This window comes from Sphaerodactylus townsendi, linkage group LG16 (genome assembly GCF_021028975.2).
Source record: "Sphaerodactylus townsendi isolate TG3544 linkage group LG16, MPM_Stown_v2.3, whole genome shotgun sequence".
Classification (NCBI taxonomy): Eukaryota; Metazoa; Chordata; class Lepidosauria; order Squamata; family Sphaerodactylidae; genus Sphaerodactylus; species Sphaerodactylus townsendi.
In genome coordinates, this window is record NC_059440.1 from 9,571,040 (window position 1) to 9,587,905 (window position 16,866).

General features: G+C 47.2%; 1 protein-coding gene across 2 annotated transcripts in view; it reads left to right on the forward strand.

The window, feature by feature from the left end:
- The window catches only part of CORO6 (coronin 6), a 34,445-nt gene that overhangs the window by 10,733 nt on the left and 6,846 nt on the right, over positions 1 to 16,866 (forward strand). Inside the window, exons 4-7 of one of the 2 annotated variants that reach the window (XM_048519296.1) lie at positions 3,082 to 3,211; positions 4,034 to 4,215; positions 10,120 to 10,239; positions 13,633 to 13,737. In XM_048519296.1, the coding sequence (XP_048375253.1) occupies positions 3,082 to 3,211; positions 4,034 to 4,215; positions 10,120 to 10,239; positions 13,633 to 13,737 (537 nt within the window). Of the gene's footprint in view, positions 1 to 3,081; positions 3,212 to 4,033; positions 4,216 to 9,063; positions 9,184 to 10,119; positions 10,240 to 13,632; positions 13,738 to 16,866 lie in introns of both variants that reach the window. The other variant, XM_048519297.1, reaches the window with a different exon arrangement.

The following is a 16,866-nucleotide window of genomic DNA, read 5'->3' on the forward strand; positions in this document are numbered from 1 at the left end:
AGCGTCTCCAGTGCAGAGGCGTAAGGGGGAATGGCGCCTGGGGCAACACCTGCTCCGGGCGCCCCCACCCCTCCCCACTTACCTTAGCCAGCGGAAGCCTGCCACAGGCCGCCTCTCGGCCCGCCCTTGCCCTGCCAGGCTGGTCTTTCAGCCAGTGAAGGCTCCACTGGTTGAAGGAGCAGCCTGGCAGGGCGAGGCCGAGTGGATGGGTGTGGGGGGCGATTCTCTGCCCCCCCCCATGCGACCAGCTGGCATGTGCCCGGGGACATGTGACTCCACATGTCCCCGTGAGCAGTGGTGGGATCCAAAAATTTTAGTAACAGGTTCCCATGGTGGTGGGATTCAAACAGTGGCGTAGCGCCAATGGGGCTGGGCGGGGCACGACGGGGGCGTGGCCGGGCATTCCAGGGGCGGGGCATTAATAATTTCTCTGTTACTGTAAAAAACTCTTACTGTAAAAAAAAAGTTCCTAATTTCCAGCTGGTATCTTTCTGTCCATAATTTAAACTCATTACAGCAAGTCCTATCATCTACTGCCAACAGAAACAACTACTTCTCCTCTAATTGACTGCCTGTCAAATACTTAATACTTTCAAATACTTAATTTTGTTTCTAGAAATCAAAAGAAGGATACTTTCCTTAAACAAGGAACTTTACCATATTACTAAAACATGTTTTTAGAACAGCCCAACGGGGAGAATTATCCCGTTTTCTACCTTCGCTAACCAGCCACATAGGAAACAACAGGACTTTATGATGTTTGGACCTAATGGAATTTCTAACGGAAAAGCAGACCTAATGAGTAACCCCCTCTCGGCACACACAAATAATTAGTAACCCACTCTCGGGAACTGGTGAGAACCTGCTGGATCCCACCTCTGCCCGTGAGCGCTCCACCCCTGCTCCAGTGGCACATTCCTCCATCCCCAATTAACAAGTTGGTGCAGCCCCAACCCAGAGGAACTGCTACCAGCCCCCAGATGAGGGCTAAAGATCTCCTGGAATTACAGATGTTCTTTAGACTTCAGAGATTAGTTCCTCTGCAGAAAACGACTGCTTTGGAAGGTGGACTCTGTGGCATAATTGCCCACTGAAGTCCCTCCCCCCCGTAAACCCCGCCCTCCCCAAGCTCCGCCCCCAAACCTCCAGAAATTTCCCAGCCCAAAGTCCTAAAGCCATCCCTTCCAAAACCAACTTTTCTTATAAACACAGAATCAGCTCATAGGTTTCTCGTTCATGTGACTCTTCAGACCCCCTGCAGGTAGAAAGCCGGACTTGCAAACAAGGAAAAGGGAATAATATTTTTCTCCCTGCTGAGCTGGTTTTCTATGCACTGGGAATATTTTCAATGCAAATTTAAAGTTAAAACACTCTGCATGGGGTGGATCAGTCTGTTTCAGACTTAATGTGGCATTTTCTACAAGATGTGGGGTTAGCAACTTGGAAATCTTTACAAAACTATGCATAACAAAGTGTTTTCAAGAAGTATCTAATACACAGAGATGCAAAATAGAACTGTTTCTGTACACAAAGATGTATGTACTGCAGGAATTTGCATCAGCATATACATAGGGTGGAGATTGTGGAGTTAGAACATGAGAATGCGGAGCTAGAAACATAAGTGCTAGAACATGAAATCGTCCAGTGCAGTGGAGGGGCAGTGGAATCAGGATAAACTCAGGATACTGCTCCTTTGCACGAATCAGAATTAACCTCTGGAACTCACTGCCACAGTGTGTGGTGATGGACACTCGCTTTTAAAGAGATGAGATAAATTGTAGCGGAAGAAAGATCTTTGAATAGTTAGCTAAGCCTGAAGTCTTAGAGGCATGCCACCACAAATACTGGATGCTGAGTATAATAAGCAGGAAGGTCTGATACCTTCATACTGGCTGTATATAGTTAAAAGCAGGAGGCTGAAGGTGCTAGTGCAACTTATCAAGACAACATCGCTCCACCTTGACCTTATTCCCACATGCATTTCTTTCTGCTCTTAGAAACAATATTTATTTTATTTTTTCATTATTTGTTTGTTTGTTTGTTTATTGACTCAGGACAGCTTCCGACATCTATCAAACGCAATAAAATTATGCACAGCATCCATTAACCTAGACACAGGTGTCAAACTCGTGGCCCTCCAGATGTTCTGGACTACAGTTCCCATCATCCCCTGCCAGCATGATGCTGGCAGGGGATGATGGGAACTGTAGTCCATAACATCTGGAGGGCCGCAAGTTTGACACCTACTAATCTATCTATAAATATATATCTTTAGATGGGACAAAGTAATACAGAACTGATAGACAAACTTCAAGCATTGACTGACTGCCTGTGGACTATTTCTGTGTCCCCCTTCGTCCCAAGATGGTGAGTGCCTAAGAGGGGTTTCATGAAGGGGTAACACTCAAGCACTATTCCTGCTAAGCTGACATGGCATTTTCCTGCTGGACCAGCCCACGATCCATGGATGCCTTCTCCTGGTACCTTGTAAGAACCAGTCACAAGTAGGGATGGCTGTCTAAATACTGTTTGCAACCTTAGGATAATAACCTAAGCCCCACTGTGGGTTAAATAATCCCTTTCAGAATCTAAAGAACACACGATCCAGCTGGGAGATAATTATACTGAAGAATCAGAAAAGTAGGCAAGCCTTCACTAAAAAGCAGGCAAGATTCTAGTTCTCATGGAAGTTAATGAGAAATGCTTGTATCCTCTCTCAGTGTGGTGGGTTTTGTGCTGACAGACTGGAACAGAAACACCATCTTGGTAGTTCACGCTTTTATTGGGAGGGAGGGAGGGAGGGAGGGAGGGAGGGAGGGAGGGAGGGGAGGGAGGGGAGGGAGGGGAGGGAGGAAGGAAGGAAGGAAGGAAGGAAGGAAGGAAGGAAGGAAGGAAGGAAGGAAGGAAGGAAGGAAGGAAGGAAGGAAGGAAGGAAGGAAGGAAGTCCGTTTCCTTATAATGCTGTTTGATCACGCCATTTGGCCATTTGGATTTGGGTGATTTTGGGCAGGAGAGGTCCAGTAAGCAGGATCCATGATCTGGCTCCCTGGTCTCTTTTGTAATGGACTTTTGTCCCATTAGATCTGGCAGATCCCAGATTACGTGCCAATGCGCAACATGACAGAGCCCATCGTCACGTTGGAAGGGCATTCCAAACGGGTGGGCATCGTTACCTGGCACCCCACAGCACGCAACATCCTACTCAGCGCAGGTAAGATCCGGTGGCAGATGGGCAGGCTGCCTGACCAACTCTGCCCCCCCTTAACTTTCTTGTCCCTTGCTTCAACCTTTTTTTCTGAAGCATCAGGGCCACCCACAGCTTGAGACTTGAGTTGGAATATTGCTTAGCACTATCAGCAGAGTTTAAAGCGGAGCTACTCTGGTAAGATGAGAAGGTCTATAGTCTTCTTGCACACACTGCAGCTTCCCGCCACTCTTGGAAAAGAATACTCTCCATGCAAGATGTACTTTCCAATTGGAAGGTTTTGCTTTAGCAGTTCCTCAAAAAGGAATCTAGATGGAGCACCAGTGGCATCGTGGTTAAGAGCAGGTGCACTCTAATCTGGAGGAACTGGGTTTGATTCCCCGCTCTGCCGCCTGAGCTGTGGAGGCTTATCTGGGGAATTCAGATTAGCCTGTGCACTCCCACACACACCAGCTGGGTGACCTTGGGCTAGTCACAGTTCTTCTGAGCTCTCTCAGCCCCACCTACCTCACAGGGTGTTTGTTGTGAGGGGAGGAAGGGAAAGCTTGTAAGCCCCTTTGAGTCTCCTTACAGGAGAGAAAGGGGGATATATATCCAACTCTTCTTCTTCTTCTTCTTCTTCTTCTTCTTCTTCTTCTTCTTCTTCTTCTTCTTCTTCTTCTTCTTCTTCTTCTTCTTCTTCTTCTTCTTCTTCTTCTTCTTCTTCTTCTTCGGGGGAAAGGAAGCTTATAGAGGGAGGACAGTCCTGCTCTGTTCAGGCAGAGGAGGGTCAGCCAACCTACTGCTGGCTGGTTTTGTATATTTCCGAGTTCTGATTCCTTCTTCCAGGGGGGGACAACATGATCATCCTCTGGAACGTGGGTACCGGGGAAGCCCTCCTGACCTTAGACGACCTGCACACCGACCTCATCTACAACGTCTGCTGGAACCACAACGGCAGCCTCTTCGTCACCACCTGCAAGGACAAACACTTGCGCATCATAGACCCCCGGCAGCACCTTGTGGTGGCCGTGAGTCGTGGCTGGACGTGGGCTGGCCCAGCATGCGTGGGCAGGTTCCTCCGCTTGCTGCTTGCTTGATCCCACCTCCAGGAGCCTCCTTACCCGAAGGCTAATTTCTAGCGATGCATGCCGGGGCCCGGATCCACAGGGATGTCCTGCCCCAAACATGTGAGATCTGATAGTCGACAATTCACTGCCAGCAGCTGTGGGGGGGCACTCTGCACATGCTCCAATGTACTGTTTGTAATTCAGTGTTGTTACCTGGTATTATGCAATTATTTCAGCACTTACTTTACATAAATAATAGTTCCTGTCGTGGTCCTGGCCTTACATTCAGAGTAGCTGTGGGTCCAGGCGTAGCTTGAGGGGGCTTGATCTAGCAAGCCTGCAGAAGCATTTGGACGGGGGAACCCATGGGTGAGTTTGCCTTGAGTTTGCCCTGCAAGAAATGCAGTGAAATAAACAGGCCGATTGGAGTCTAGGAGATCTATATCAGCTTCCCATTTTTTATGACTGAGGAGATGGCAAAGGAGTATCAGCAGTGGTGTATCTACCTTGGGACAAGGGGTACCCTTTGTCCCTGGGCGCCACTCTTCTGGTCACGTGATACCCCTGCGGAATCAGGAAGTGCTCAAAGACACGCGTGCCTCAACCTATCCATGTCAGTCAAGGCACGCAAAAACGATGAAGTAGCAGGACTTCCTGCTGCCTCCAAACACCCTCAACCCCCCCTGGACTCCCCCTCCCTTCCTTCCTTCCTCCCCTCCCCAGTCAGAAGAGACTGCAGGCTGCTGGCTGGGAGCCCAGCCGGCAGGGGGAGGGGAGGTGGGCACCCTAGACCTTTGCCATGTCCATGGTGACATGGGCGGGGTCAAGGTCAGTGGGGGGGTGGAGCCTGGGGGCATCAGGGGCAGAGCCGGGTGGCGGTGGGGCGGAGCCTGGGGGGCATCCTAGAGACAATTTGTCTCCGGGCGCCATTTACCCATGATGCGCCTCTGAGTATCAGCCAATCAGAGTTGAAGGGCTGAGCGTCTTTCACAGCTGAAGGGCGCCACAACACATGAAGAATCCCTGCAGTAACTCCAGCTCCCTGAAAGGGCTAATTGGTATATCAGGGTTCTTTGGGCTAAACCTCGGTAGAAAGATCCAGTTCTGCCCCCTCCCCACATGCTACTGTTTTCCTGACCTCAGGTAACTCCCCTGAGCTGGTATTTGCTCCATGAGGAAAATGATAGATGCCTTCTACAGGCAGCAAACTTCCCATTTCCTCTTGATGGGCAATTTGCGGCTCTCGGGTGTTGTTTGAGGCCAGGAAAACGGCACGGGGGAGACAGAGGGAGCCTCGTGCTGGGATGCTGATCCAAGTCAGGGCCTCCAGCAGCTGTTATTTTTGCCAGCAACAACAACCCAGCAACAACACCTGGTTCCCATGGAGATCTCGTTATAGATCTTCCCACATTTTGTTTGAGACTGCTGGTATTCAGAACTGGGGAGAGTGTAATGAGAGATTTCCTCCTGAATCCCGTTAAAGGACCCCCACCACTTTTAAAGACTTTGCCTGTGCAATGCTGTTCTGCAGCAGAGATCTCCAGGATTTATCATTTAAGGGATAATTATCAAGCTTTAATTCTGATAGTACGAAAGACTTAGGGGGTAGGAGTTCAGTTATTTGAACTTTTAACTGGCAAACCAGACAGAACACTGTGAAAACTCTTATCTTATATTGAGTTGAAGAAAATTATACTTTTTATTGAGCAAGACAGAAAAATATATAGGTATTTGTTTGAAGCAACAAATGGACTCTATATTTTTTTATCAGCCGCGTTTATTAATAGGCATCAAAGCAACCAGCTCATCAAAACCGATTCTGGCGAACCTGGCTTTTGTGACCCCCTTCATTCCGATGTTAACCCCCCCCCCTCTCATTTTCCCAAGGAAAGTGAGAAAGAATTAGTCTGGAGATAAGGCAACCCAAAGTCGGTGATACATAGAGATATAGCTGGCATCCTGCCCCCACAGGACAACAGACACCCCATTTCCCATTAGACCAAAGTGTCAGGCGAAAGCCTGGTTATCTACTTGATGTGTGAAGCCATAAAGCAAAGATCAAGGAAAAGACCGGCCCCAGAATCGGCAGTAATAACATCTAGCAGGCTGGTTACATATATCTTGTAGCAATTACATTGAGCTAGGAACGCAACTAGATACAATCCCCCAGATATTATGAAACAATTAACCCTACAATTACTGTGAAGATAAATGCTAAAATTTTCAAAGTTCCTAGCGTGGCTTAATTATATTATAATAGTTTTAAAAGCAAGTCAGGTTTCAGCTTGTCTCAGTGCCTTTAGGGATTATCAGAAACTCAAGTTACCTGCCCAGCAGTCTCACCTAGTCTTCTTCTTAGACTTCTATCTTGGTGTCAAACTGACGGCCCTCCAGATGTTATGGACTACAGTTCCCATCATACCCTGCCAGCATGATGTTGGCAGGGGATGGTGGGAACTGTAGTCCATAACATCTGGAGGACCGCAAGTTTGACACCTGTGATGCTCGTCACAGAAATGTACATTAATAGAAAAATATCAGTCTTTCTCTAAATCTGTTTTGTCATAATTATAACCGTACCTAGATAAATGATTGGTTCCTAGGAAATGTGAGATAATCACCACCAGTGCTAATGAGCCAATCAGCATGTGCTTAACTGTCATGTCTGACATAGCAAGATAAGAAGGCCAATCTAATCTCTTAACTATTAAACAACAATTAACTATTCTGTAACTTTCAATTAACTGTTGAATACGGCGCAACTCTACAAAAAAAAAAATTACTGGACAGTTGGAAAGCCTCTTCAACTCTCTGCTCAAATGTATTGTCAAAGTTATTTTCATTGTCGATTAACTGGAAGTTGTTGTGATTTTCAGTTGTTATCGGTTCAGATCTTTGTTCCTAACATTCTTCGCATCTGTGGCTGGCATCTTCAGAGGTGTATCACAGAGAGAAGTCTGTTATATACTTTGTCCAGCATCTCTGTGATACACCTCTGAAGATGCCAGCCACAGATGCAGGCGAAACGTTAGGAACAAGATCTACCAGACCACGGCCACACAGCCCGGAAAACTCACAACAACCAGTCTCTCTGTTAACTTGCAAACTCAGCAAGACAAGATTAATGATATCCCAGCTACTGCTTCAAGGGGACACTTAGAAGTATCATCCGTTCCTTGGGGTAGCACGATTCCATATCCAAATCTGTGGCCCTTTGTGTTTTCTGCAGATGTTCAGGGATCCTTGACTTGGATTAAATATGGGTCCCAGGCATTAAGATCAGGCTAATATTCCAAAGGAGCTGAAATAAAAATCTCCACAGTTTTGTAGACAGAAGCAGACAGGAGCTCCCACACAAAAAATGTGTTCCACAGATTGCAAAGTATTTTTTTTTCTCAAATTGCTTTGATGGTGTGTCTTCCTTCAAAGTTTCTTCAAGAACTGTTAATTTGGCTCGTGTGTCTCATGCGTCCAAGCGTGACACCAGATGCGGAGAATGTACTTGACTAAAGTTGCTTCCGCACAGCAATCCTCTAGAAAGCTGATTGCTAGTGGAGAATTCGCACAGAGGTTTTCTGGAGGCTTTGACTCTGCCACCAGAGGACTTTTGGGGTGTGGGAGGGACTGGTAATTGGTAACTGTCTTAGGGCGTTTTCCCACTTACTTCGCCTCCGCTTTGCTGCGCGCTTCTCTCAACGCGCGTCATTCCAGGTGCGCGCCCGGGCTTCCCCACGCTCTGTGCGGGGTCATCAAAAGGCGTAGTTGCAAAGAGCGCCTGGAATGACGCGCGCTGAGGGGGCACGACAGCAGCAGCCTCAGGGCGGCTGCATTGTCGCCGCCCCTGTAGTGGGGAGGCGCGGGGGACCCCGCGCTACTTGCGCGCAGCAAAAGGTAAGTGGGAAAACGCCCAGAGTGACCTTTATGAGGGCAGAAAGGAGGGGTCTCAGTTTTGTAAAACAAAAACAAACAATATGGCTGTTGTGTTAAGCTACAGTGATATATCAGTTATTGATTTGAAGGCACAGCAATTTGTCTAGTACAGGGGTGTCCAGCTCTGGCATTTCAGATGTTCATGGACTACAATTCCCATCAGCCCCTGCTGGCTTGGCCAATTGGCTGATGGGAATTGTAGTCCAAGAACAACTGAAGTGCCAGAGTTGGACACCCCTGGTCTAGTATGTTTGGCAATTGACATGTCATTGTAGTTTAAAATCAGTAAGTGACATATTACTGTGACCTAATGCTATGTGTGTGTAAAGTGTTGGCAAGTCACAAGTTGGCAAGTCACAAGTCACTAAAAGGGGCTTTCAAGGCAGGTGAGAAGCAGAGGTGGTTTGCCATCGCCTTCCTCTGCAGAGCCTTCCTTGGTGGTCTCCCTTCCAAGTTCCGACCTTTCTTAGCTTCTAAGATGTGACGCCTTCCCTCCCACCTGGACACGTTAAGTGCACCAAAACAAATGGTCACAAAATTAAACTTGTTTCTGTCTCTTGAACTGAGCAGCAAATGCCCCTTCTGGAGATTTTTGGACAGACCAAAGCCTGTTGTGTAGACGCAACCCTTCCACCTTCATAGTTCTTTGTATATGATCCTCTTGCACACAAAGAAACCTGCATGTGAGTGTGGTTTGTTACAAGCACACTTGTGCCCGGTGTTGTGGCTGGGCCAGATATACCTAATCTCTTCCCAGACCCACCTGTCTCCTTCCATCCCCAGAGCGTTAGCGTGTTCCTGCGTGACTGACCTGTACTAACAGCTGCCTGTGTGTTTCTGTTTGGTCCTAATCCACTAACCATTGGCCACCGCTGCCAGGAGAAATTCAAGCCGCACGAGGGTGCTCGCCCCGTCCGGGCCATCTTCATGGCGGACGGCAAAATCTTCACGACCGGCTTCAGCAAGATGAGCGAACGGCAGCTGGCGCTCTGGGACTTGGTATGGCTCAGGATGTTGTTGTGTGATGCTGCTGATTGTGCGCCGCATGCGGAGGAAGTGTGAGGTGCGCTTCTGTGACACGAGAGCCTTCCTGGCTTTTGTGTCCATAGGAGACAAGAGGAAGAGTGGGGTAGAGAGAGGACGAGCATCCCAAACAGACCTGGGAACCTGTATCCCTGAACCCAGCGAACATTGAAAGAACCTTTGCTAGCAAGAGATGACAACCGGTGTTAAAACCTTAGCTGCACCTACCTACTATGTGATTGATTAATGAAAGAGCCAACTCTTTGCCCATTTTGTGAATGCTTCATTGCCTGGTCATTTGGAGGCAATTTCTGCTCACCCCAGGAGATTAAGTGAACAAACTTGGGGTAACCTTTGTACCTGTCTCATAAATTGCAGTTACCTTAAAAGTGAGGTAACGATAAGTGAGAAAGGCTTCAAATCCTTGGATTTTGTGCCAGTTTTGGCCATATTAGGAGTTCTGTTTATGGCTCTTAGCGAAAGTTTGTGTCATGAACTTGCAAAGGAATTGCTGGCTGGGGCCTGAAAACATCACCCTGTGTGGTGAGGCAGATCGGGTGCACTCTACCAGAAAGCAAATAGTGCTGTCTGGTGCAGGGGTCTGCAACCTGCAGCTCTCCAGATGTTCATGGACTACAATTCCCATCAGCCCCTGCCAGCATGGCCTGATGGGATTTGTAGTCTGTGAACATCTGGAGAGCCGCAGGTTGCAGACCCCTGATCTGGTGGGACCTCAGCCTTAGCATTTGGGATGCCCTTCTTGAGAATAAGCAACAGCAGCCAAATCATTGGGACGTGTGTGTTTCCCTGCCTTGCTGCTTCTCAAGAGGTGACTCTTGCCCACTCCGCTCCTCCTTTCTTCCTTTCCTTCCTCTCTGCGTACTTAACTCTCTCTTTCCCCCGCCCACCCAGGAGAGGTTTGCCCCTCACGAAGGGATGAGGCCCATGAGGGCCGTCTTCACCCGCGATGGATTTGTCTTCACCACCGGCTTCACTCGCATGAGCCAGCGGGAGCTGGGCCTCTGGGATCCGGTAGCCAGGCTGCATGGAGTGACGTGCCACCCTGACCCACTTTCTCTCCCCTGGGAATTCGGGCGTCCTCCAGGGGCATGCACCTGTAGGGGAAGGCGCCAAAACAGGGCAAAGAGACGCTTCATGCGAGCTCAAGCCCCACACTGAAGTACATGGGGACAGACATGGGCTGATGTTCTCAAACATCTGTATGGAGATCCCAAGTGGGGGCTGGAGATTCCCTAGTATCTGTCTCAGAAAAAGATGTTAGTACGGTCAGTTGAGTTGCAGAGGTGAAGAAAATTGTACGCTTCCACGTTAGAGTGTAGTCCCAAACAAATATGGGAATTATCATTCATTAGGCGCTGCCTTTGTCAAAACCATTAATTTCTGCATTTGGTACTTAAACTGAACACGGTACGTGAACTGTATCATTAAACTGAATGCCAAAATGTATTTTTACATTTAAATGGGGGGGCGGGGGGGAGAGAGTCTAGGTAGGACCCAGACGGAGCATTCTTCAACACAGAAGGTCCGGTATGGTGAGTTTTGTGCCGGAGGAAAAGACAACCCTACTAATATTTTTTTTCTGAGACAGAGGCCCCTTCTGCACATGCTGAATAATGCACTTTCAATCCACTTTCACAACTGTTTGCAAGTGGGTTTTGCTATTCCGCTCAGCTGCAAAGTGCATTGAAAGTGGATTATTCAGCATGTGCGGAAGGGGCCAGACTATAGTAATACTGATATCCAAATGGCAACATTCATTTCCCCTGGAGAAAATGGCTGCTTCGAAGGGTGGACCCAGTGGCCTTATACCCTGCTGAGCTCCCTCTTTTCCTCAAACTCTGACCTCCCTGGAATTCACCCCCAAAATCTCTGGGTATTTCCCAGCCCACAGCTGCCAACTCTAGCTGCGGAGGTAAAGTGGGCACGCATGGGTATGGCGGGACACCCCCAAGCGAGAAGAGGGCGCCTTTGTCATTCAACTCAGATATTAAACTTGTGAATCCATTGTGCTGCCAAAGGCCCAAAGCTATATAGCTGTCACGTGTGTTCATGAAGACACAGGCAAGGGAAGAGGGCGATGCTCTCTCACCCCAGCCCTTAATGGACCACTTCTTTCAGCTGAGAAGGCACAACGTGGGGCAATGGAAGAAGGGGAGACACCCTTGGTTGAAAACCTGATGCTCTTTCCCATGATAAGGCCAATATACAGTGGAATCTCGGTTTTCGTTGGTAATCTGTCCGAAAAGAATCGATGAAAACCGAAACCAATGAAAACCGAGGCAAACTTTTCCATAGGAATCTATGTAAATCCGATTAATCTGTTCGAGGCACTCCAAAAAACATACAAAAAACACATTTTTTTGGTGAATAAACATAGTGTTTAATGCTGAAAACAGGAATCAACATTGTCATTAAACAAGTTGCAGACCCGGCCTGCAACACGGGTGATTTTTCTCCACAAATCTGGCACCTTACTGCAAATCGATGAAAACCGAGGCAAATCAATGAAAACAGAGACAAATTTTTCACTGAAAAATATCAATGAAAACCAAAGGCAATGAAAACCAGGGTTCCACTGTACTGAAGTCCCTGCTGTCATGGCAGTCTTTCTGGCTGATTCCGCATGGGCCAAAAACAGCGGTGTGAAAATAGTTTGAAAACAGTTTAAACCCTTTTACACTGTTTTAAACCTTTTTACGCCGTTTTCACACTGCTGTTTTTGACCCATGCGGAATCAGCCTCTGAGAAGGTCAGAGGGCACTGGATCTCCTCGTGCATTGTAGCAAGCACCACTTACCACATTCCTCTTAGTGTAAGAAGCACTTGGTTTCTAATCACCCCTGGTCAGAGGACGCTGAGTTCCCATGGGCTTGGAATGCTGTGGATTTGTGCGGAGAGTTATCCTTGCGGGAGGAGACTTAGTGGTGCATGCTGGGTGCTGTGACTCTGGGGACACGAAGCATAGAGACGGGGAGATCGAACAACTGGCGATTCATCCAGTGAACCAAGAGCTAGAGATTGTGCCCAACTGGTGGGAACGGGGGTCTGTTTTTTCTCCCAAGAAACCTCTTAAGAGGCGCTTCTGCCTTCTTCCCTAATCAGTGTTGACTCACACTGGGGCAGGGGGTACCGCCCTTCCAAAGGAGGTGTGTGCTGCTAGGTGTCATGCCACAGCTGAGTTGTGCGCATGCTTAAAGCCAGTCTCGTGATCACTTCGGTCAACCTCTGGAGAGCCAGTGTGGTGTAATAGTTAAGAGCAGCCGACTCAAATCTGGAGAACTGGGTTTGATTCCCCACTCCTCCACATAAGCGGCAAGCTTTAATGTGGAGAACCAGGTTTGTTTCTCCGCTGCTCCGCATGAAGCCTGGTGAGTGACCTTGTGCCACAGTTCTCTCAGAACTCTCTCGGCCCGACCTACCTCACAAGGTGTCTGTTGTAGGGAGGGGACGTCAATTGTAAGCCACTTTGAGACTCCTTGAGGCACAAAAAAAGGGTATAAAAACCAACTCTTCTTTTTCTTGGGGAGTCCATGAGCGAAATCACAAATCAGAGCAGGATGGTCCAAAAGAGGGCAGATTTTAAGGGCAAGGAAATTGCGTGGGGCTTGACGTGTCTTTGTAGGAATCTGATGACTAGGTCAGAGTAGGCGGCTTTGGGCCAACAGTGGTACAGAGTGGGTGTAGATAGCACAAGAGAGCTGACCCTCCCTGGATGGCCAACACACGGCTCACTAGCTAGGGAGCCCTTGGGCTGAGAAGGCACAGTCTTGGAATTGTTGGGAGCAGGGCTGGCATCAGCCGACCCTAACATGGGGCAGCTGACAAGGCCTATGGCTGCTTACAGGGCCCACTCTGCTGACTCCCTGGGTGCCTGCACTCAGCATCCATTTTGTTATGGCCACATTTGTAGATACTTCGACCTAGAGATTGGGACCCTGGACAGTCAAATCAGATCGTTCATCAAGGGTGTCTGCACTCACACCCTTCTGCCGCCTGCTTGCTAGTACTTGGTCACCTGTGCTCCCAGCCGTGCATACTTCCCAGTGTGGCTGGCATATAGGTGGTGGACAAAGCACCCATGCTCCTGGTAGCTGTGGTGATGCCGTGCCCAGCTGCACCCATCGCACAGCGCCGTTGGAGAAAGGGCATATAGGCCGCGTGGGCAGCTGTGACTGCTGATAGTAGAAAAACTTGTGAGTGGGCAGAAGAAAGACACACAGGTGGGAACACGCAGGTGGGTGGGCAAGAATAGGGGCTAGTATTGGGCATGGGGGCGCTGAGGACCCCACAAAACCTGGACCTGGTAGGGAGCGGGAAAACAGGGTGTGTGATGGTTGTGCCTTTGCTGGTATCGGGTTGCTTTTGCCATCTGTGCCCTGAACTCTTTCTTCCTTTTCCATACAGAAGAACTTCGAGGAACCCATCGCCCTCCAGGAAATGGACACGAGCAACGGGGTTCTCCTGCCCTTCTACGACCCCGATTCCAGCATAGTCTATCTGTGTGGCAAGGTAATGGAGAAGGCTCATGGCGTGGGGAGGGATAGTGTGGAGAGGGATACCCCTTGCAGGATATGCTGAGAAGCTGGCCTGCCTCCACTCTTCTCTTTGGAGCTCTTCCAGAGTGTTGTCTTTGGCGAAAGTGTACTTCTTCTTTACCCTTCCCTATCTTCTGTGAGCTGGGTGCCACTGTAGTTTCCTGCATCCTCTGGATTTCTTCCCCTTCGAGCTGACTGACTGCTGTGCATCTTGGCTGGTTGATACTGTGAAACAGGATAGTCCTGGCATCTTGGATATTAGGAAAGGAAGTGGGTGGGATTTGTGCCAAAGTAGCCCCAGATGCCAAGGGGCTATTCATCTTCTGAAGAATGGCTTGTTGGATCCTGTTTTTAGAACAACTTTTTCTTGCCTTTCGCTATTCTCTGCCTTCTTGGACAAAATGCCCCCTGGAGACTATCAGTGGACTGTACATCTACAAATTGGAATTGTTGATTGGAAAATACCTCTGGTTGTCGTCACTTGCAGGACCAACCTGTTTTCTCCGCTGCAACAGCATAAGGCCGTTCGGTGTCGCTTCCAAACAAACTCTCCCTTGGCGAGAATTTCCTTCTTCCATGGAGGCAGGTTGTAGCATTGGGAGCTACTTCCTTCTTCACACACTGATTTTTAGACAGTTTGTTTTTGTTCCCGGAACCTCTCCCATATGGCATCAAGAATCTTTAATGTGATTAGGGAATTTAGAAGTTGTCAGGGGGCTTTTGAATTGAGACAGTATTTCCTTAACATCTTTTACGCTTGGGAGGAGAAAGTGTCCATGTCAATTTCCTGGTCAACATGAAGTGGGTTTTTTGGTTTGTTTTTTTGTCAAATGATTTTATTTTATCAACAAAGAATTTCAGGAAAGGAAAAAAAGTTTGAAAAGAATAAAAAATAAGTAAACAGGAACAAACATTATTATTGTTCTGTTTGTTCATGTTTACTTATTTTTTAAAAAATCATAATCATTTTTAAATTATTATTTTAATAGATAACTAAGTACCTTTAAGGACTTCTTGAACTATTATAATATTGATTTTTATGTGCACAAAATTATATGTAGTTGTTTATTAACCTCTTTGACAAATATAATCAATGAGAATGTAGCAAGAAATAGCTAGATTGCTTAAATGATTAATGACTAAGGTTTCTTCTATTCAGTATACTCGCTAAGTGTTAATTTATCTTTATTAATATGACTATCGGTTTCCAAGATCATAAGTGCAGATCCATTTAATGTAATCATTTTTAATATAAACATGATGTGTTGAGACAACCTCTTGTGAGAATGTTGCTCCCTAAATATAAAATATGTTCTGGGCAGGGTGTAAGGCTGAATACACTCAAACAAAGCAGCTTAAAAAAGAAGAACTTTATTGATTTATGTCGCCCTAGGTACTGGGTGCTGGAACTGAGGATTCTTGTCCTCAGTTCCAGTATTTAAACTATTTACAAAAAACAGATACCCTGTTTCCCCGAATATAAGACATCCCCGGAAAATAAGACGTAGTAGAGGTTTTGCTGAAGTGCGAAATATAAAGCATGCCCCGAAAGTAAGACGTAGCAAAGTTTTTGTTTGGAAGCATGCCCGACGAACAGAACACAGAAAAATAAGACATCCCCTGAAAATAAGACATAGCGCATCTTTGGGAGCAAAAATTAATATAAGACCCTGTCTTATTTTCGGGGAAACACGGTAGCAACCAATCAGCTTTTCCTCTCCTCCCAGTTCCTGGTCTCCCATTGGTTCTGAAGCTCCGGCGGAATGTAGCTTTTCAGTTTGTTTTCCCGCTCTTTTTCCAAAAAGGCGGGAACCAGTGCATGCTGGGAGTTGCAGTCCTGACAGAGGGGAGAATGTACAAAAAAAACCCTGATATTGTGAATTAATCTTATCCCTCCTGTGAATGAACATCTTCTGTAAGATGATCGATTTGAAGGAGGCTCACATAGGCAGCCTGGATGTCTACCAGGGTGTCAGGTGTCTATCACAGCCAGTGGGTGTGGTTGTTATGCCAAAGGGAACCAGGTTCAAATGCCTTCTGAGCCCCTACTCTAGTCTACATCTATGGACTTTAATAGGCCTAGATTAGAGTAGCTCTGCATATGATAGGATTACACCATGATTGACTGTTTGGTCTCAAACCTTGAAGCAATACTCTGTGTAGTTGATCAGCAGCGTTTAGTGATAGGCACAGAAGCACCTGGCCTTTGCTAGTCCCTTTATTCCGATGTTAGCCCCCCCCCCCCCAATTTCTAAAAAAATGTGAGAAAGAGTTAGTTTGGAGCTAAGGCGCCCCAAGGTCAGCAAGAAATAGAGAGCCTCCTGGCATCCCAGCTCAACAAGATAACAGAAACAACCCCAGGTAGTGTGCCAAGTGGCCCCGTTCAAATGGGAGAGAAAAATACAGGGGGGAGCACGTTTTCTTGGCTGCGGTGATTAGGGTAGAGAACTCTCTATCCAATAGTTGACTTTTTAATTTCCTATAAGCTTCTGAATAGGACAAGAGGCAAAGTGAATCCACTGACAGTCCAATAGAGGCAATTTTTTCTTCAATTATGGAAAACCAGGGGTTGGAATGGATGTCAGAGAGCAGACGGTGGACCAGGGAATTACAGTCCGAGAGAAAATGAATTCGCAGCCAGAATCTAAAGGTCCTCAGCCAAGGGCTGATTCCAAGGAGTTTTGACCTAACTCCAGACAAAGGGCTGCATAGGGCACGCAATTTGGGAGTCCACTATGATATGTTGAAAACAAGGGCAGTGGTGACTAATGAGCACTGCAAACATAGATTGCATTGCTGGGAGGACTATCTTTTCACCGGAGCCTGCTCAGGAGAAAGGGGTATGTATGTCAGCATGGGGTCTCCTCTAGAGTATTGATAGGAAAATAAAACAATCCCTCTAGGCAACCTGCTCGAGGCAGCTGATCATACAAAACATAAAAACATCATAAAATGTTACCAAAACTCACTATTTGAAAACTTAACCAGAGCATAAAACAGTAGAAAACCCGGAGGAGATTATAAAGGGCCTTAAATATTTCTCATGCTGAAAACCAGACTATAAAGACGTTTTACAATAAACACATAACTTTCTGAATTAAAA